Source organism: Mustela erminea, chromosome 9 (assembly GCF_009829155.1).
Source record: "Mustela erminea isolate mMusErm1 chromosome 9, mMusErm1.Pri, whole genome shotgun sequence".
NCBI classification, from domain to species: domain Eukaryota; kingdom Metazoa; phylum Chordata; class Mammalia; order Carnivora; family Mustelidae; genus Mustela; species Mustela erminea.
The window spans coordinates 55,730,007-55,751,213 of NC_045622.1; the positions used below are offsets into that span (position 1 = coordinate 55,730,007).

A 21,207-nucleotide genomic window follows, 5' to 3' on the forward strand; every position below is an offset into this window, starting at 1 on the left:
TCAACTCATGGTCAACTAATCTTCGACAAAGCAGGAAAGAATATCCAATGGAAAAAGGATAGTACCTTCAACAAATGGTGCTGGGAAAATTGGACAGCCACATGCAGAAGAATGAAACTGGACCATTTCATTACACCATACACAAAAATAAAATCAAAATGGATAAAAGACCTCAATGTGAGACATAAATCCAATAAAATCCTGGAGAACATATGCAGCAACATCTGTGACCTCGGCCATAGTGACTTCTTGCTAGACATGTCTCCAAAGGCAAGGGAAACAAAGGCAAAAATGAACTATTGGGACTTCATTAAGATAAAAAGCTTTTGCACAACAAAGAAAACAGTCAACAAAACCAAAAGACAGCCAACAAAATGGGAGAAGATATTCGCAAATGTCTTATCAGATAAAGGGCTAGTATCCAAAATCTATAAAGAATTTATCAAACTCAACACCCAAAGAACAAATAATCCAATCAAGAAATGGGCAGAAGACATGAACAGACACTTCGCCACAGAAGACATCCAAATGACAAACAGACACATGAAAAAACATTCAATATCACTCAGCATCAGGGAAATACAAATCAAAATACAATGAGATACCACTTCATACTGGTCAGAATGGCTAAAACTAACAAGTCAGGAAACAACAGATGTTGGTGAGGATGTGGAGAAAGAGGAATCCTCTTATGCTGTTGGTGGGAATGCAAACTGGTATAGTCACTCTGGAAAGCATCATGGAGTTTCCTTAGAAAGTTAAAAATAGAGCTGCCCTACGACTCAGCAATTACACTACTGGGTATTTACCCCAAAGATACAAATGTAGTGATCCGAAGGGACACCTGCACCCCAGTGTTCATAGTAGCAATGTCCGCAACAGCTGAACTGTTGAAAGAGTCCAGATGTGGGATGCCTGGGTGGCTTAGTTTGTTAAGCGGCTACCTTCAGCTCAGATCATGATCCCGGGGTCCTGGGATCGAGTCCCACATCGGGCTCCTTGCTCAGCGGGGAGCCTTCTTCTCTCTCTGCCTCTGACTGCCACTCTGCTTGCTTGTGCTCTCTCTCTCTCTCTGACAAACAAATAAATAAAATCTTAAAAAAAAAAAAAAAGAAAGAACCCAGATGTCCATTGACAGATGAATGGGTAAAGATGATGTGGTACACACACACACACACACACACACACACACACACACACGAATATTATGCAACCATCAGAAATGAAATATTGCCATTTGCAACAATGTGGATGGAAATGGAGGGTATTATGCTAAGTGAAATAAGCAATCAGAGAAAGATAATTATCATATGATCTCACCGGGTTGTACAATTTAAGAAGCAAAACAGAGGATCATAGGGAAGAGAGGAAAAAATAAAACAAGGTAAAATTAGAGAGAGAGACAAACCATAAGGAAACAAACTGAGGGTTGTTGGAGGGGAGAGGGATAGGGGATGGGGTAACCGGGTGATGGGCATTAAGGAAGGCATGCAATGAGCACTGCATATTATATAAGACTGATCTTCTATCACTTCATCACTGAGTTCTACCTCTGAAACCAATAACACATCATACATTAACTAATGAATTTAAATAAATTTTAAAAACCTGGACAAGGACCCAGGTTTTAGGCTTCCTACACCTTGCCCTTCCCTCTGCTCACAAGAAAGAGATACATGAAGCTCCTTTTCCTCCAACACAGTCTCCTGGGTGTAACTGGTAGGTAGGAAATAAATCTTTATTGTGTCAGTTTAAAAGTCCCTTGCCATCCCATCCTCACCTCCCATCTGTGCTGTGGGCTGGCTCCCCTGCACATCCTAAGGCCGGGGTGGGCTAAAGGCCCAGCTAGCCTCCTCCACGCACCAGCCCCCAGTCCACAAGAGTTATGTCAGCAATGCCTGGCGCAGCATCTGTTTCTTTTGGGGTGTGAGGCGGGTGGGGAACTGGATGTCGAAGAAGATGTAGAGATCTCCCTTCTTAGTGGGGTCCTCGGGCAGCGGCATCCCCTCACCTGACACCTTCTTGAAATACTTGGGACTGAGACGTGAGGATGAGAGAAGGGAAATTAGCGGCACCGCAGAGGAGCATTTTGATAGATCCCAGGCTGCCCCTGCTTGCATAACTTCAGGCAAGGGGCAATCAGTACGGTTTTCCACCATGGGGCTCATTTCAACCAGAACGGGGTGGGGGTGGGGGAACTGGCTTGTTCAGACAGCCTGCTCCCTCGACAACCCTTTTACACTGAGTCTCTAACAGAGGGTTCCAGAACTAGAGATACCACCCTGAGTTGGGATGCTGAGAGGCTGAGTAAAGCTTCCCATGGGGAGGGCCTTTCCTGGAAAGGACTTAAGGAATACAACTCAGAACACTAATGAGAGGTTCAGGAGGAGGAAGGCAACCAAGATTGCCCAACACGGGGGCCCTCTGGGCTCTAAAGTGGCCTTGTGCAAGTTAGAGAAAGGCACTCCCGTTTACCAGGTGACTGCAGCTTGGCCAGAGGTGGGGCTGGATTTCAGGTCTCTGGCCAGGACTGAATGGCACAGGGCTGCCCAGCGTGCCACTACCCTCCAAGGCCCAGGCCAGCCCTTCTGCCAACTGGGGCCCAAGCAGGGGCACTCACTGGACAATATCATTGATGGGGATGTTGAGCAGACGATCGTCTAGGGTCTTCACCTCCACGGTGCAGCAGGTCAGGGCCTAGGGGACATGAGGGCCAAAGGTGGGAGTGGGGGAGGTCACCTTGGCCTTTCTGTTTAGAAGGCACTTTCTGAGCTTATTCAGTGCCAGGCCGTGAGCCCTGCCTCAAGGAGGCACAAGGCTGTTTAAGGACTCACAGAAGAGCGAGCCAGGCCACTAACTACCTGCTCGCAGGAGCTCAGTCTGCTAAGACTGAGGATGACATATATTATGATAGAGTGAAGTCAAGGAGTCTGCGGGAGCCAAGGAGAGGCCCACGAACCATTTTGGCGTGGGACAGGAGGGCGGCCCCATGATGGCAGTTGATAAGGGTGAGAAGGAGCTTGCCAGGGAGACCAGGTGGATACAGCATTCCACGCAAAGGGCATAGCACAAACAAGAATCCGGAGGTGTGAGCAGGCAGGAGCTCCGAAGGGCACGGTGGTCGGAGTGCACGGGGGGAGAACGGCAGGGGCAGAGTGTGGAGGGCCCTGAACATCATAGGAGATGCTGAGACAAGCCAGTGGCACAGTCCAGTAAGTCCAATAAGTACGGGGAAGAGCCTAGAGAAGTTGGGAAGGGAGGCGGGAGGGCCGCCAGAGGGCTCCTGGGCAGACGCAGGTGCTCACACCCAGACTGAGAGATGAACAGACCAGGTGGCAGGACTGACTGAGTGACTGCCTGCAGGTGCAGTGCGGGAGGGAAGGCAGAGCCTAGGCCAGTGCTCTTCTGTGCTTGGAGTCTGAGGACACAGAGAGGCCCTGAAGACACCACATAGATTCTATGTGCTCTCCTCACGTTCTGAAGGCCTACCCCATGCAGTGGGGGAGTGCAGAATGCGCCGGCTTGCTCACTCTCATCTGCCCACCTCTTCTCCTCTACTTTGCCCACTTACCTTGCCCAAGGGAATGGGGTTCACAAAAAAGAGGTTGTCGTTCTCCCTGCGGAAGCGAGGGTGTAGCTTCTCCTTTACGATGAAGATGATGTCGGCTGGGATAATGTTGGGGCCCTGGGCAGAGGAGGCTAAGGGTTGACAAGGGCTAATTGGCTGTGTGCCACTGGCCAAGTTCCTACCTCTACTGGTCTCCATGTCTTCATCTGAACAATGAAGAGATTCAACCAGGTTTTCTGGAAGGACCTTTACAGTTTGTTTTCGTATCCCCTTCTCCGAAATCCAGCCCCCCCAAATACTTCTCCTCTATTGAGCAAAAGGATTCACTCAGCTGGAGGGGGACGGGGCTTCCTGAGGTGGTGGGCAAAACTCTTGAGCTGCAAATTTGAAGACAACTTCCAGCAAGCCTCTGTCCTGCCAGGCTTCATTAACTGTCACTGTGGGCGACAGGCCCACAGTCCTCAATGTGCTCCCGACTATGGTAAAGGGAACCCAGATGCAGGAGACCAGAGAGGCCCTAACCTAGGTGGGGAGGTCAGGGGAGGCTGCCCACAGCTGGGAGCATTAGAGCGGGGTCCTGAAGGGCGTGTTTTGGAAGTAGATGTTTTACAGGTGAGAAAGGGAGCAAGAAGCGTCAGCCGAGGAATTAATCTCTTTCGGCTCTGAAAACACCATCACTCTGCCTCTTCTCAGACTTAAGAATTCAGCATGCCTTGAACAATAATTTTATATTTTTATTTAAATAAGTAATTATCATTAAGATATTAAATGGTATTAAAATTATTATTAATAAGTGGTTTCTGAATAGCTCCTGTAGTTAGGCTTTATTCAAGAAGCACTGAAGAAAATCAGGAAGAGAGAGCTCTTGTGCTCTTGCCCTGGGCAAATCCCTTCCCTCTCTGGGTCTCAGTTTCTTATTCTGCAAAGTGGGGAAAATCCCTGGGTATCCACTCACAGAGGTATGATGAGGCTCTGTCGCCTATAAGGGATTCTGGGGATCATCTCACCCACTCTGCAGACTGGTCTCCCTACCAGCGTAGTGCTCACAGGGGCAGGAGAAAGCATTGCCTCCTTCCCTCTCAGTCTTCCCACTCCATGGACAAGCCCAGGCAACTGACACTAATTAAGGATGGATCCTAGTCAATTCCCTCCTTCTCACCTGGTCCCCTTCCTTCTCAAAGGTGATCCGTGTGCCCTGCCTCCAACCAGGTTTCACATCAATTGTGAGAATCTTGTCCTTGATGGTAGAGGAGTACCCATCCTCGTTCAGCACCTGCAGCCAGATGGCGAGGGGGGTGGGGAGAGGTTTGCTGGGGATTTCCCGGCTGGCCTTTTCACATGAGAAATTTGTTACAGGGGTTCTGTGCTTGGGATCATTCCTCTAGCAACAGGGAGAACCTTCCAGAGCCATTCCCACTCTCACCCCATTCACTGGAACCAAGGACTTATAATTCCAGGATGACAGGCTATGTCATAGGGCTGGGGCTTGAGATGCCAAGTGGTCACCATGAGTTGATCAAGCCCCCAACTCCTGCCCTAGAAATCACGTGGCCCTGGCCACTAACAAATACATAGTGAACACATACCCAGGTCCTCTCTCCAAACCAAGAGACTCTGGCCACGAGGCTCTGGGAGGTCTCTTAATCATGAAGGGAGAAAGACCACAGAGGTCAGCATATTCAAGCATTCCCTATTATGTCATCCATCCATTCCCCAATCACATGCCCAGACAAGTGCCATCCGCGGAAAGCATGGCCATTGTTGGCATCTCCTCTTCTGGGGAAAGGTGTTAAAAGGTCTTGCTTGTGTGCCTAGCATAGGGTTGGGCCACGGGACAGGGCCAACCCAAGGACTGACTGTACCCTGAGGCACAGAAGGTCTTCAATCAGACTCCTTGGGGAATGTCCTGCAGCCCACCCTCCATGCCCACATTGTTTCTTCTTCCTTGTGAGGCTTACACACTGATGAAGCCCTGGGGGTATGGTCTGGTAATGCCCAGAGGGCAGAATTCACGGGAGACTCTGCACATTTAAGAGCCCAACTTCCCACAGGGATGGGGATGAACTGAGAGGAAAGGAAAGACTCTGTCCCAGTTAGGAACACTGGAGAGGAGATTCCTGCATGGGATAGAATGGGACCTTTGATTGTCCCTTCTAACTTCAGATTCTAGAATTCTATTATCTTAGGTCCCCAAACTTGAGATTTCATGATTCCATCAGAGACCATACCTGAGGTCTCCAGTGAGGACAGGGAGGAGGTTACTTGTAAGATTGGACAGGATAGGTAGTGGCTCCCAGTAGGAGGAAGCCCAGTACTCACCCTTCGGGAGATCTTAATTTTCTTGGTGCAGCCGAAGAATAAGTCCTCCAGGGATAGGTAGAGGTCTCGTTCAATTGGGGGGTCCTGTTTCTTGACTCCCCGGCCCCGGAGCCCCCCAAAGTTCAAATCTACCTCATTTCCTTCTTCATCAAAAAACTCTGCAGGATGTGGGGAGAGGAGAGGAGTAAGAGAGGCTGCTCCCAGGGACCTGGATGCACAGACACCTTCACACATATTACACCCCAAGTGTAATACCCAGCATCTCATTCCTACCTTGCAGACTCAGACTGTTAAGCCAGGTCAAAAAGTTATCCTTAATTGCAGATCCAATGATTATCAATCCTTGCCACTTCCCACTGCTTCAAGCCCCCCACCCCACCCTTTTTGGATAGTCCCACACTCTCCTGACTCCTTTCCCCCTAAACTTGGGAAATAACCCTGGAGACTGGCTGTCTCAGAAGGGAGAGGAGTGCCCTCTGGTGGCAGCTCCTGGTATTCCAGAAATGACTCCTGCAGTTAGAAGGCCGCTGGGAGTCATAATAAGCATTCTAGTCCTTCCTACCCTTCCCGAGGCTCCCCTTTCCCTCATGTACAGCCCAGCCCAATACCACTAGAGACCCCAGACTCAAGTTTCTATGAGGTCAGCTGCTGACAAAGGGCTGGGGCAGGGGTGTTCCTTAAAAATTTGAGAGTTCACCAAACTTTTTTTTCTTCAGTCTCTTTTCTCCCTGCCCAGCTCTATACCCATAAACACCTCTTGCTGCCCTTCCATCCCAGTCCAAAGAGCCCTTGCCTCTTGAAGTGCTATGTAGTAGTTTGGTTCCAGTTTTTCTGTGCTTGGATTGGAGTAATAATGCCTGATCTGCCTTCTACCATTAGGATTAAATAACAAGATGATAATGAAGAACTAGACATCGCTGAAAGCTTACTCTGCAGCAGGAGCTGGTGTCAGTGCTTCACATGGTTCTCTTACGGGGCAGAGAGGCCAAAGAAAATGCTCACAGCTTCACAGTCCATCTGGACTCAGACAGTGTGACTCTAGAACCTGTGCCCTGAACCACTGTGCTTATCACTACATGTGGAGCCTTTTGTGTAGAGTCTAGGTTGCTATCATAATTCAGATTTTTAGGGCAAGGCCTCACTGTAATGTGTGCCCTGCTGTGCTGTGCTAATGAATCAAGAGGCCTGTGAATTACCTGGTCCCCTCTTGTATCATTCACTGAATTCATTCGTTCACCCTGCAGCTATGGTGTACGGGGCTATAGACACCCCAGTAGCCAGGTCATAGGAAGGCCTTGTCCCTCGGCCCTGAAGGGAGATGGGACCCAAGAATCTCTGGGGTGAAGCACTGAAGCAGTATAGCTTCTTCTTCTTCTTCTTCTTTTTTTTTTTTTAGAGATTTTATTTATTTATTTGTCGGAGAGAGAGAAAGAGCACACACAGGCGAGTGGCAGGCAGAGGGAGAAGCAGGCTCCCTGCCAAACAAGGAGCCCGACGTGGGGGCTTGATCCCAGGATCCTAGGATCATGACCTGAGCCGAAAGCAGCCACTTAACCAACTGAGCCACCCGGGCGTCCCGGCAGTATAGCCCCAAACCTTGTAAGCAATGCCCCTATAAGCTCTGGGTTGGCTCCTCCAAGCTGTCTCTTTTCCATGTGCCTGTCTCTGGGAGAGACAGATCCATTGTACAGTATCTTTCAGTCTGCAGAGCACGTGTTCATAATGGATTTATGAAGCCCGTTATCTCATTTGATAATGATGGGTGAGGAAAGGACTAGTATAGTCATTTACCAGGAAGGAAGTTGAGGTTTCAGAGTGGTGAAGGGATTTGCCGAGAACCACACAGCTCGTAAGAGGCAGTGTGTGGATCTGAAACAGACCTGACCCTGAGTCCCCCGCTTTGTCCAGTCACACATGCAGCTGATGAACTTAGTTCCCTCTGGCAGACAGGAGAAGGCAATGCAGGGTTGGAGGGGGCCCGGAGGTAGACAGACAGTGAGCTGTACTCGGTTGTTATTAACATGGAGAAAAGGAAAAGAGAACTTCTGAAATGCAGAAAGGCAGTGGTATAGCCAGGCGGAGAGGCTACAGGGGGACAGGCAATGAAACCGAGCTTCTCTGAGTCGCATAACTGAAGCCAGGAAGAAGGTCTGAGGGTCAATTGTCCTTGCGAGATGATCCTGAGCCTCAGAAATCAGCTCTTTGAAAGTTTGTCGGGATGTGGGCTCATTCACACATCCATCCATGTACTCAGCTGACTAACACACACTTGTATAATGAAATCTGATGCAGCTATTAAAATGAACGAAACAGGGGTGCCTGGGTGGCTCAGTGGGTTAAGCCGCTGCCTTCGGCTCGGGTCATGATCTCAGGGTCCTGGGATCGAGTACTGCATCGTGCTCTCTGCTCAGCAGGGAGCCTGCTTCCCTCTCTCTCTCTCTGCCTGCCTCTCCATCTACTTGTGATTTCTCTCTGTCAAATAAATAAAAAACAAAATCTTTAAAAAAAATAAAATGAATGAAACAGATCTATATACAATATGGTACATAATAAGATCATCTCCAAGATACACTAAGTGAAAAAAACTCAGCACGTACAATATGGTCCTCTTTCCTTAATTAGGTAAAAGGCTTATGTAAACATAAATATATGCTCATAAATGCACAGAAAATTTCTGGAAGGATACATAAACTGTTAGCAGTAAGTGGCTGCTCCTAGAGAAGGAATAAAGGCTAGACTTTATTTCTTCTTTAATACAATTTTTTTAATCAGGCACTATATCTATTTCTTAAATAAACAAAAGGATTCAAGGAAAAGAAACCTTTTATAGCTCTGTCCTTTCCCAGTAAGGCAAGTGGGGAGGTGGGGCCTCTTACCACCAAAGGGGTTGTCTCCTCCGAAGAAATCATGGAAAACCTTTTCAGGGTTGCCGTGGAAGACATAACCAGTGGTCCATGGGGTCTGGGCTCCATACTCCAGGGGAATCCCGCCCTTCAGGCCCTCTTCTCCAAACTTGTCATAGATGCCTCTCTTCACAGCTGTGGACATGTTGTACCTTGAGGAAGGGGCCGGTCTCAGGGACTAAGATAGCTACTGGGCTGGGAAGCAGATGAACACAGGGTGGAGAGAAAAGGGCAAAAGCAACCTTATTTCTAACGTGCCTGTTGTCTGGCAGTCTTTGGAAGGAGATCTGAAAAGTCAGGTGCGGAATCTCATGGTGGGTGCATCTAGGTATGGGCCTGTAGCCTGGAGGAGAGCCACAACGGTGGGGGAGGACTGGAGGAGGATCTAGAGATTAACAGTCAGGCTACTGTCCTGGAATTTGGCTAAACTCATCATCACAAATACAGTTTTATCTGGGGCAGGTAGAATCCTAGCACCTTGAAATTCTAGAATCCAAGAATTCTAGAGCTCCCAAATTCTAGAGCTTTGAACTCCTACAGTCTAAGGACTCCAAAGTCCTGAGAACTCGGGACCAGAAAAACCTTTGTGATCTGGCCATTCTTCAGCACAGGATCTGTCACTAGTCTCTGGGACAAGACTTCAGGATGTCCATGCAGGTACTGCCCAGGGCAGAGGGGAGGAATCGCTTTCTATACTCCTAGTTTCAGGAGATTTCTCAATTACCAGCCTCTCCATGCCCCTTTATAGACATGCTCTCCTTGGCCGTCCGGGAAGAGTAAAGGCACACACCAGCTTCAGCCTTACCTTCCTGCCTTGGCGGGAAGCATCTCACTGTGCCCATCCCTGCGGGCCCAGGGTGAATGTGGGGGCTGTGGGGACCTGCACCAGGTTCTGCCCCCTCCAAGACCAGCTGAGCAGATCAGCTTAATCCAAGGACTCCCCACGCCACGTCAGCCTTATCTCTGGACTACTGAGATAGGTGACTAATTCTTCGTGCTGTTTTCTTTCTAAGTTTGCCCAGGGCAGGAAGAGGAATGCCTCCTCTCTGTTGGGCCCCCTCAGAAAGCCCAACACCCAAGACCTGAGGAAGAGAGCGGAGTCACTCACGGTCGCTCAGCACATCATAGGCCTCTGCTATTTGCCTGAATGTCTCTGCTGCAGATGGCTCGCTGGACTTGAGCGGGTGGTTCTTCAGGGCCAGTTTCCGGTACCTGGAGGAGGGAGGATTCATACTCGTCATAGCAGCTGAAACGGGCCCGAGATGCTTAGAGCTGGCTTAGAGCTGGCTCTCTGTTCATTGCTTTGATGTTCCCAGCTATAAAGTCTGGGCTGTGGTAGCCAAGGTGGCCCATGGCTCAGATGCCCTTGAAGAGGGCCCAGCGGGGAGAAAGCGTAGCTGCCTGCCCTCGGTGTTTGTGCTGAAGCTACCCCTCCTCCACCTGCTCCAGCTAGGGCCCAAGCATGGTGGGGATGTTTGTGCTTGTGCCTCCCTGTGGGACACAGGACCCCTCCAACCTACAACCTCTGCCTCGGAACTCCTGCCAATCATCCGGGCTGAGCATTTTCTCCAGCCGACTCTGCGGCCCTCCCCACCCAGCTCCCCCACCACAGGCATCAGACCTGCACTGGGGTCTGAAGGCCCTCCTGCCCACTCTTGCTCCTCCTTGACCCTCACACATGCCTCCCCCAATATATTTCGAATCCTGTCTTGATGTCTGAACTGACCCCTAGGCTTCTTGGGAAGATCACATAAAATAAGGCGTCAAAGGGCTGAGTACAGAGAGGCACTCAGCACATGTCAGGCCCTCTTAGTGTCTCCTGCTTCTGTGCTCATTCGCTGCCCAGCTTCCATAGCTGCCCCATCCCACCACTCAAGTGAGGCAGCACCTACAGCATCTGAAAAGCTGTACCCTCAGTGTCTGGGAGGAAAGAGCTGGCATGGACTGGGGGATTTGTGGAGTTGATAAAGGGACCACTCACCGAAGTGTGGGAGATAGGGAGGATAACCATAGGGGACGGCGCTGTAGCCCAAGGTCAGGAGCCCTGAGGGATCCTGATGCCCTCGAGCCTATAGGAGTGAGGGGAAGGAGAAGTTCATGACATCCCACGGAAGGGTGTGTGTATGGGGGCCCTTGGCAGGAGCCGTCACTTCATTTAAGGAACATAGCCAACCTGAAGGGCCCTCCTAGGAAGGGAGCTGGGAATAAAGACCCCAGCCCCTCTCACCTCCCTCCCAATCACCTGCCTTGGGCTCTCTTCAGGAAGTCTGAGCCCCACGGTGTCTACTGATGCAGTTCAGAGGGCCCAGCTCCCAGAGCCATCTTGGTATCTCCTCTCTGATGTCCCAAAGGCCCCACAAACTCAATGAGCCCAAATGAAACACACTTTCATTCCCTCATTTTTTGCTCACTTACCTAGGAACTGCAGCCAATAACCTGAACGTTATCAACTCCCAGGTTCTTTGTCCCCTCCACCCCCATCCCACCTGTTACCAAGGCACGTTGGTTTTTCTTTCTCCCTAATGTTCTCTTCCTGCTGCTTCATCCCTACAACTATTGCAGAACTATGGTTTCCTGTTTCTAGTGCTCCCCTTCCCCAGGCCTTTTGGCGTGCTGCCCCCTGACCAAGTCACTCTGCGGCCTAAATCCTCCACTGGTTTCCCCTTTGTCTTCAGCATAAAATCCAAATCTATCTGAGATTCAAGCCTCTGCTTCTCTCTCTGGCCTTCTTACTCACAGCTCTCTCTCCCCACTCCCATGACCTCTACTGACCTTCTGCCCAGGCTCCAAACTCCCCACACTGCGTTGCTCATGTCTTTGACATTCTACTCCCTTCACCTGTAACACTCACCCCTCTCCAGTCCCTCCCATCTCCCACTGGCACATTTTCATTCATCTTCCAACACACAGCTCAGGGTCAACTCCTCCAGGATGCCTTCCCTAACTGCAGCCTCCATTCTGGGTTAGAATCCCCTTCCCGAGTCCCCAGTGCCTTCCATCCCTAAACTTAGTACTTGGTGCTCCAGCTGGTTATTGACTGGCTTGTCTCTCCCACTAGCGTGATTTCCTTGAGTTACTGTGTCTGGTTCTGTGTCCCTGGTGCCTAGCTCTGAGCAGCAGAGAGTAAAAGAATGACCCAATGTAACTGTCCCACAAGGCAGCCCATCTCAGGGTGGGACCGCTCGGACTTGGAGGCAACATTTCATCTTAGTGAGGCCTGCTGTCCTCTAACTCTGAAGGTCCTAACTCTGACCTTGGAGGCCTTACAGAGAGTATCGGCTTGTTCCACCTTCAGAGACTTGAAGACAATTGTCATGACCTCCTTGAGGCTTTGAAACCAGCCCTTCTCAGTTACAAAGGCCAAAGTCAGTTATGAGGAGAACTGAAAGAATATTCTATCAATGAGTAAAAGTAAGTGGGTTTGAGAAGAGTTCCGTGTTCATACAAACTTGCGTAGTTGTAAGTTTTACTTACAACCATCACTGTTTTACTGAGTGCCCAAGACGGAGGTGAGTCACAGCTCAGATGTAGCAGCTGAGACCAAATGAGAGACACTGAGAAGGGAAATAGCTAGGCAATTAGGAATCATCGTGGAGCTTTTCTTCATTATATACATTCAGCATTTTGAGCAGGGAGGTCAAAAATCTAGGTACTCCAGTATGGCACTCATCTCTTAAAACTGTTACAAGAGAGAAGGGTTAACGGTTATTGTTTGAAATACACGTGGTCCTTTTAACCACTCTATAGGACCTGGTTTTGGGGCAAATGATTGCTGGGCATTTCATATTCATTATCTCATACAATCCCATATTAATACTAGAACAACCTTTATAATTATTAATTTTTAAGAATTTACTTATTAGAGAGAGTGCACGAGAGAGAGCACAAGCAGGGGGAGGGGTAGAGCAAGAGGGAGAAGCAGGCCCCCTGCTGAGCAGGGAGTCCAGTGAAGGGCAATCCCAGGACCCAGGACCATGACCTGAGCTGAAGGCAGATGCCCAACGCACTGAGCCACCCAGGTGCCACTGTTTGTTACTGTTATTTTAGAGATGGGAAAACGAGGCCCAGAGAGGGCACTTTGTCCATGTCACACAGCTAGTGGGTAGGAGAGCCTGGATTCAGATCTAGGTGTTTCTAGTGTTTAAATTTGGCTTACTTTTCGGCACTCCAACCTTTTGTGACCTCCCATTGGCCAAGGAGATGCTCTGAACTGTGGGTGACATCACACACTGTCCTGAGTTATTCTGTAATTGTCTCATGAGTCTGTGTCTTGTTTCTCAGCCACACTGTAGACTCTTTCGACTTACCCCACAATTAATGCCCTATAGGACCTGGACCACAGTAGGCCTGGTGTCCAGATACTGGTTACTAGGCACATGGGCTTGGGATAATAATAGCACCTACCTCTCAGGGTTGTTGTAAGGATTAAATGAAATAAGGATGGGAGGTTTTCAGAACAGAATCTGTACATTCAATAAATGGATTACTGCCCAACCATAATTGTATTATCCCAGATTCCTCCCTTTTTCCTTACCCTCCAAAGATCTGATTAAAAGCCAAGTCAAGGGGCACCTGGGTAGCTCAGGGGGTTAGGCCTATGTCTCCAGCTCAGGTCGTGATCTCAGAGTCCTGGGATCGAGCCCCCATCGGGCTCTCTCCCTTGATTATCTGCTCAGCGGGGAGCCTGTTTCCCTCTCTCTCTCTCTGCCTGCCTCCCTGCCTACTTGTGATCTCTGTCAAATACATAAATAAAATCTTGAAAAAAAAAAAGAGCCAAGTCCATTCTCTCTCTTCTCACCAACCCACTGTCTTGCTTCAAGCTTCATCTTCTTCTTTTTTTTTTTAATATTTTATTTATTTATTTGACAGACAGAGATCACAAGTAGGCAGAGAGGCAGGCAGAGAGAGAGGGGGAAGCAGGCTCCCTGCTGAGCAGAGATCCCGATGTGGGGCTCGATCTCAGGACCCTGGGATCATGACCTGAGCTGAAGGCAGCTGAGCCACCCAGGCGCCCATTCTTTTTTCTTTTTTAAAAAGATCTTATTTATTCATATGAGAGAGAGAGATTGAGAGAGCACATAAGCAAGGAGAGGGGCAGAGGCAGAGGGAGAAGTAGGCTCCCTCCTGAGCAGAGAGCCCAATGGGGGGCTTGATCCCAGGACCCTGAGATCATGCCTTGAGGTAAAGATGAACGCTTAACACACTGAGCCACCCAGGTGCACCTAAGCTTCATTGTCAGCCTTGATTATCCTGACAGCCCCTGAATAGGGTCTCTCTACTTCTAAAATAAGCTTTCACAACCCTCTGTACTTCCCCTTCTGTAACATTCATCACACTTATGACTTATTCATTATCTGTATTAATCAACAAAATCAAGCTACTTATCTGTCTGATTCATGATCATATCTCCAGCTTCTACCACTGCCCCTAACCATAGGGTAGGCACTCAATAAATATATATTTAAAAAACACTTTTTTTTTTTTTTTCTTGAGAGAGAGAGAGTGCGTGTGTGAGCGAACAGGGTGTGTGTGGTTTGGGGGGAGCAGAGGGAGAGACAGAATCCCAAGCAGGCTTGAGACCTAGTGTGGAGCCTGACGCAGGGATCAATCTCATGACCTGGAGATCACGACCCAAGCTGAAATCAAGTCAGATGCTTAACTGACTGAGACACCCAGCTGCCCCCCAAAAACACTTTTTTTTTTCTTCAGAAAAATGTGCTGACTCCCATCCTACACTTTTTTGGAAATAGACCGCAAAATCCCCAAGACCTGATGGAAGTATTGAGAAATGCCGTTCAGCATTAAAAACTCATCTGAGGGGCACCTGGGTGGCTCAGTGGGTTAAAGCCTCTGCCTTCGGCTCAGGTCATAATCCCAGGGTCCTGGGATCAAGCCCTACATTGGGCTCTCTGCTCAGCATGGAGCCTGCTCTCTCCTCTCTCTCTGCCTGCCTCTCTGCCTACTTTTGATCTCTGTCTCTCAAATAAATAAATAAAATCTTAAAAAACCAAAAACAAAAACAAACTCACCTGATGGCCAGAATAAAATATGAAACACACCCATTTGGTCAGGTCACTCAACTATTTTCAATCCTTTGGTTCTCCATAATCAGAATAAAGTTCAAATGTCTCCTTTGTCCTGACTTTTATTGCTAGGAAAACCAGGATGAGCAGGAAGAGAGATAGGGTTTAGGAGGTAAAGCATGATGGATTGGGAACTCTAACCCAGCCCAAACCTAGAGTATAGGTAAGCAAGAATCAAGAGAAGGAACAAGGTTTATCTTGCCTGCCCTAAACTGTGCAAGAAAGCTCAGTTTGGAAGATAAAGGTGGAGCCTTCCTGGCACTCCCCTAAAGCCTCACTCCCGCCCCCCACTTACGCCTTCTTGATCTCGGCATCCTCTGAATTGCGAGTGATCTCAAGCACGGAGTAATAGTCCTGGCCCATGGCTGCCTGGCAAGGCACCCAGTTGTATAATCCCGACTCCAAGAGGGCTGTTAGTCTGCATTCTCTGGTTGCTCCTGACAACCGTACAGGGGCACTCTGGGAGTGGTAGTCCTTCCTGCCCAAGCAAACCACCTGTTCAGTTCTGCCTCACAGAAGAGCCAAGAGAAGAATTAGAAGAATAGGGGCTGACTCTGTGACCCTGATAAAGGTCACTCAACTCAGAAACTCTCAACTCAGTTTTTAAGGAAAGTAGCAATTAATTTTAATTAAAACTTTTCAGAACAGGGATGCCTAGGTGGGGCAGTTGGTTGAGGGTCCGACTCTTGGTTTCACCTCAGGTCATGACCTCAGGTCGTGAGAACGAGCCCCACTGGGGCCCCAGGGTCAGTGCGGAGTCAGAGTTGGCTTGTGACTCTTTCTCCCTCTCGCTCTGCCCCACCACCCCCACTCCAACACACTGTCTCTCATAAATAAAATCTTAAAAAAAAAAAAAAACATTTTCAGAACAAATGCATCTAGCTGATTTTTTAAAAATAAGTTTTAAATTTTAGAATAGTTTTAGACTTTCAGAAAAGTTGGGAAGACAGAATTCCCATATACCCCACACCCAGTTTCCTGTACTCTTAATGGCTTACATGAGAAAGGTATACTTATCACAAATAATAATCAATATTGATACATTGTGATTTTTTTCTAATGTTCAATTTAGTGACATTTATTTATTAAGTTTTAATTTATCTGCACTATAGTTTACAGTGTTATATTAGTTTCAGGTGTACAATACAGTGATTCAATAACTCATGTATCACCTGGTGCTCATTACAATAAGTGCCCTCCTTAATCTCCAACACCTGTTTCACCCATCCCTCCACCATCTGCCCTCTGGTAACCATCAGTTTGTTCTCTCTAGGTAAGCATCTGTTTCTTGGTTTGCCTCTCGTTTACTCCCACCCAGGTTAGTTTGTTTTGTTTCTTAAATTCCACATATGAGTGAAACCATATTGTATTTGACTTAAACTGACTGGCTTATTTCATTTGGCGTAATACTCCCTAGCTCCATCCATGTTGTTGCCAATGGCAAGATTTCATTCTTCTTTATGGCTGAACAATATTCTGTTGCATAAATACACCACTTTGTTATCTGTTCATGTACATGGGCTGTTTCCATAATTTGGCTATTGTAGATAATGCTACTATAAGCACAGGGGTGCATGTATCTCTTTGAATTGGTCTTTCTGTATTTTTTTGGATAGATATCCAGCAGTGCGATTACTGGATCATGAGGTAGGTCTATTTTTTAACTTTTTTTTTTTAAAGATTTTATTTATTATTTGACAGAGAGGGACAGCAAGAGAGGGAACACAAGCAGGAGGAGTGGGAGAGGGAGAAGCAGGCCTCCCACCAAGCAGGGAGTCCGATCGTGGGCTCAATCCCAGGAGCCCAGGATCATGACCGGAGCTGAAGGCAAACACCTAATGACTGAGCCACCCAGGCACCCCATATTTTAAAACCTTTTTTGTATGTGTGTGTATGTGAATATATACACACACACATACACACACACACACACACATACATATATGTGTGTTTTATTAACATATAATGTATTATTTGTTTCTGGGGTACAGGTCTGTGAATCATCAGTCTTACACAATTCACAGCACTCACCATAGCACTGACCCTCCCCAGTGTCCATCTCCCAGCCCCCCTATCCCTCCCACCCCTCTCTACTCCAACAGCCCTCAGTTTGTTTCCTGAGATTAAGATTCTCTTATGGTTTGTCTAATTTTTAACTTTTTGAAGAACCTCCATGCTGTTTTCTCATAGTGGCTGCATTCCCACCAACAGTGCAGGAGGACTCCTTTTTCACCACATCCTTGCCAACACTTGTTTCTTGTGTTGTTAATTTTAGTCAATTTAGATGTGAGGTGATATCGTAGTTTTGATTTGCATTTCCCTGAGTGATGTTGAGCGCCTTTTCATGTGTCTGTTGGCCATGTGTAGGTTTTCTGTGAAGAAATGTCTTTTCATGGCTTCTGCCCATTTTTTAATAGGAGTATTTGGTTTTTGGGTCTTGTTTTAGCAGTTCTTTGTATATTTTGGATATTAGCCCTTTATTAGATATGTCATTTGCAAATATCTGCTCCCATTCAGTAAGTTGACTTTTAGTTTTATTTCCTCCAGATACCTCATTTATAATGGAAGTCCACACTTTCAGATTTCCTAGTTTTTAACCTAATGTCTTTTTTTTCTATTCCAGGATTCCAACCAGGATACCACATTACCTTTAGTTGTCAGGTTTCCTTAGGGTTTTGCTGGCTAAAACTGTTTCTCACTTTTCTTGTTTTTTGATGATTTTGATAGTTTAATAAGGAGTACCGGGTTGTATTTTGTACAGCCTCTCAATGGGATTTGCTTGATATTTTTTCTATGATTAGACTGAGGCTAAGGGCTTCTGGAAGGAAGACCACAGAGGTGAAATGCCATTCTCAGCCCAACATATCAAAGAGACCTACTATCAACATGACATCACTGGCAATGATGACCTTCACCTGCTGAGGTAGCCTTTTCAGTTTTCTCTCCACTGTAAGGTTACTTTTGTTTCCTCCTTTCTGGATTGTACTCCTTGGAAGAAAGTCATTTCATGGCCCACCCTTAAAGAGTGGGGAATTCTGTTCTACCTCCTTGTGGGCAGAAGCGTCCTATTTTCCACATCCCACATCCAATCAGTCACTAAGCTCCGTCTATTTTACATCTTAGGGACTTCTTAAGCCTCTTCGTCCTCAGAGCCATGGTCTTGCTTTGGCTTTCACTTTCCAGCAAAGCCTTTCCAACTTCCTCACTATCCTGCCCATCTTGCCTCTACCCTGCCAAGACTTTTTTGCCCACACATTGCCCACAGTTAATCCAAACTGCTGACCCTGGCACATAAGCATGCGGTGATCTGCTCTCACCCCATCTACCCTAATCTCTCCTACCAGGGCACACCAACCCCCTTGCTCCTTGCTTCTCAGAATGCTTGAGCATGAAAAGCATGCTTGCAACTGCCCCAACTAACCATTCTCTCTCTCACATTCACATTCATCTTTGGAGCTACCTCTCTCAGATTCTCCAGTGTGTATATATACACATGCCACTGGCCCTGCCTTCCACCAAGCTAACCCTTGCTTATTTTCTTTTCCTTAGGAAGTTTATATGCACAGAAGAGCAGCATTAGAACATTCCTTATAAGGAATGTTGCCCCTGTGCGCTCCTCTCTACCTACTTAGTATTCGCTTGCTTTTATTCATTGTTTCACTACTATGCATCTCCTGTGGCGTACTTGTAAATATTTAACAACCAGCTCACCAGATAGAAAGATTTATTCACTTGACAGAGGGAGACACAGCGAGAGAGGGAACACAAGCAGGGGGATTGGGAGAGAGAGAAGCAGGCCTCCTGCTAAGCAGGGAGCCTGATGCCTAATGCAGCGAGCTCCATCCCAGGACCCCAGGATCATGACCTGAGCTGAAGGGAGACACTCAACAACTGAGCCACCCAGGTGCCCCTACATTCTTACCAATTCTTGATGTCCAATTTTTAATTTTCTTTTAAAGTACATGTACACATACATACATACACACACGTGTGTGTGTGTGTGTGTGTGTGTGTGTGTGTGTGTGTCTTATTTTAAGTAGGCTCCATGCCCAACATGGAGATTGAATTCACAACCCTGAGATCAAGAGTTGCAGGCTCTACCCACTGAACTAGCCAGGCACCACGGATGTCAAGTTTTTAAATGTTTGCCAATATAGATGTGAAACAACTCATTGCAGACTTTGATTTCCATTTTTTTTGTCTTTTCATGTTTATTGCCCATTTGTTTTTTATCGTGAAAGCCTATTTATGTCTTTTGCCCATTTTTCGTAAGATTTTACTTATTTGTCAGAGAGAGAGAGAGAGAAAGAAAGAGAGAGCACACAAGCAGGGGGAATGGTTGGCAGAGGGAGAGGAAGAAGCAGGCTTCCCACTGAGCAGGGAGCCCAGTGTGGCACTTAATCCCAGGACCCTGGATCATGACCTGAGTCAAAACCAGATGCTCAACCAACTGAGCCACTCAGGTGTCCCTCTTTTGACCATTTTTCTACTGGGCTTTTTTGGGGGGGCAGGGGGATTCTTCACGTTTTATATTTGTTGAAAATAGATAAAATAAAAACCCCTTTCATTTCCGAGCTTGTGTTTTTACCAATTTTTTTAGGAGGGTAGAACTTACCAATCTTTTCCTTTTTGATTATACTTTTTATGTCTAAGAAATATTCTCTGTAGAGGGTCATAAAGATCTTCACCTATATTTTCTTCTGAGAGTCCATTTCACTCTTAAGTCTTTAATTCACCTAGAACTTTTTTTTTTGGAATATGGTACAAGGTAGTATCATTTTCTTCTTTTTGATATAGAGTTGTCCCAGAACCATTCATTTAGCAGTTCTCTGTTTCCCGCACCAATCTGTATTGACTGCTGTGTTATGTATAAACTTTTCATATATACGTGGGTTTGTATCTGGACTACTGGTCCACTGATCTTTCCCTGGGCCAATGCCACACTATATCCCTTCCTTTTTTCCTCCTCTTCCTTCTTCAGGAGCTTCTTTTCTAAGTACTACTCCTTTACTCCTCTCAAATGTAAATGTGTTCTTAAAAAAGGATCTAGGGGCGACTGGGTTGCTCATTGTTAAGTGTCTCTTAATTTCCGATCAGGTCTTGATCTCTGGGTCCTGAGATGGAGCCCTATGTTGGGCTTCACCCTGGGCGTGGAGCCTGCTTAAGATTCATTCAATCTGGGGCACCTGAGTGGCTCAGTGGGTTAAAGCCTCTGCCTTCAGCTCAGGTCATGATCCCAGGGTCCTGGGATCGAGCCCCGCATCGGGCTCTCTGCTCAGCGGGAGGCCTGCTTCCCTTCCTCTCTCTGCCTGCCTCTCTGCCTACTTGTGATCTCTGTCTGTCAAATAAATAAATAAAAATCATTAAAAAAAAAAAAGATTCATTCATTCTCTCTCTCTCTCTCCCTCGGTGCAGTCAGTTAAATGTCCAATTCTTGGTTTTGGCTTAGATCGTAATCAGGTGGGAGATTGAGCCCAGTGTTGGGCTTAGTACTTGAGTTTCTCTCTCCCTCTCCCTCTGCTTCTCTCCCCACCATGCCCTCTTTTTTTTTTTTTTTTTTTTTTTAAGATTTTATTTATTGGGGCGCCTGGGTGGCTCAGTGGGTTAAGCCGCTGCCTTCGGCTCAGGTCATGATCTCGGGGTCCTGGGATCGAGTCCCACATCGGGCTCTCTGCTCAGTGGGGAGCCTGCTCCTCCTCTCTCTCTGCCTGCCTCTCTGCCTGCTTGTGATTTCTCTCTGTCAAATAAATAAATAAAATCTTTATTTTTATTTATTTATTTATTTGACAGAGAGAAATCACAAGCAGGCAGAGAGGCAGGCAGAGAGAGAGAGGAAAGCAGGCTCCCCGCCGAGCAGAGAGCCCGATGTGGGACTCGATCCCAGGACCCCGAGATCATGACCTGAGCCGAAGGCAGCGGCTTAACCCACTGAGCCACCCAGGCGCCCCACCATGCCGTCTTTCTAAAAGAAAAAAAAAAAAAGAAGAAGAAGAAGAAGACTCCTTTCTCCCTCCCTCCTCTCTTTAAAAAGAAAAAAAAAAGGATCTAATGTCAGTCAGTTGTGGGAAAAGACAGCTATGTTTTAAAGCTCATCTCTAACTGTGGATGAAAACGCTGGGTCCCTTAATGGCATTTCAGGTATTAGTGACTGAGATATTTAAGAAATTTTCTGGGTCCTCTGAAACCACACTATTTAGAGGAGGACCTGCTTTAAAGTAGCTATTTCACATCCTTTGAGGCCTACTTTAGGAATATTTGAAAAGTTAAAACACACTTCTGGAGTTGGGCCAAAGGACAGAGAAATAAATTAAAGACCTAAGAAGTCAACTGCAGG

At 47.2% G+C, this 21,207-nt stretch overlaps 1 protein-coding gene across 2 annotated transcripts; it reads right to left on the bottom strand.

Annotated features, from left to right (window-relative positions):
- Positions 1–1,454: 1,454 nt before the first annotated feature.
- On the bottom strand, positions 1,455–15,313 carry DNAJB13 (DnaJ heat shock protein family (Hsp40) member B13). 2 transcript variants are annotated; one of them, XM_032358179.1, is made up of 8 exons: positions 15,169–15,313; positions 9,899–10,002; positions 8,764–8,925; positions 5,888–6,045; positions 4,728–4,841; positions 3,572–3,685; positions 2,621–2,697; positions 1,456–2,037 (listed from the first exon to the last, which is right to left on the bottom strand). In XM_032358179.1, exons 1-8 carry the CDS (start codon positions 15,234–15,236, stop codon positions 1,884–1,886), a joined length of 951 nt encoding a protein of 316 aa, XP_032214070.1. In that variant the 5' UTR covers positions 15,237–15,313; the 3' UTR covers positions 1,456–1,883. The 2 variants fall into 2 exon arrangements, with proteins under 2 accessions (XP_032214071.1, XP_032214070.1); XM_032358180.1 differs by lacking the exon at positions 15,169–15,313 and having other exon boundaries at positions 1,455–2,037; positions 8,764–8,985; positions 9,899–9,999.
- Positions 15,314–21,207: the final 5,894 nt, after the last annotated feature.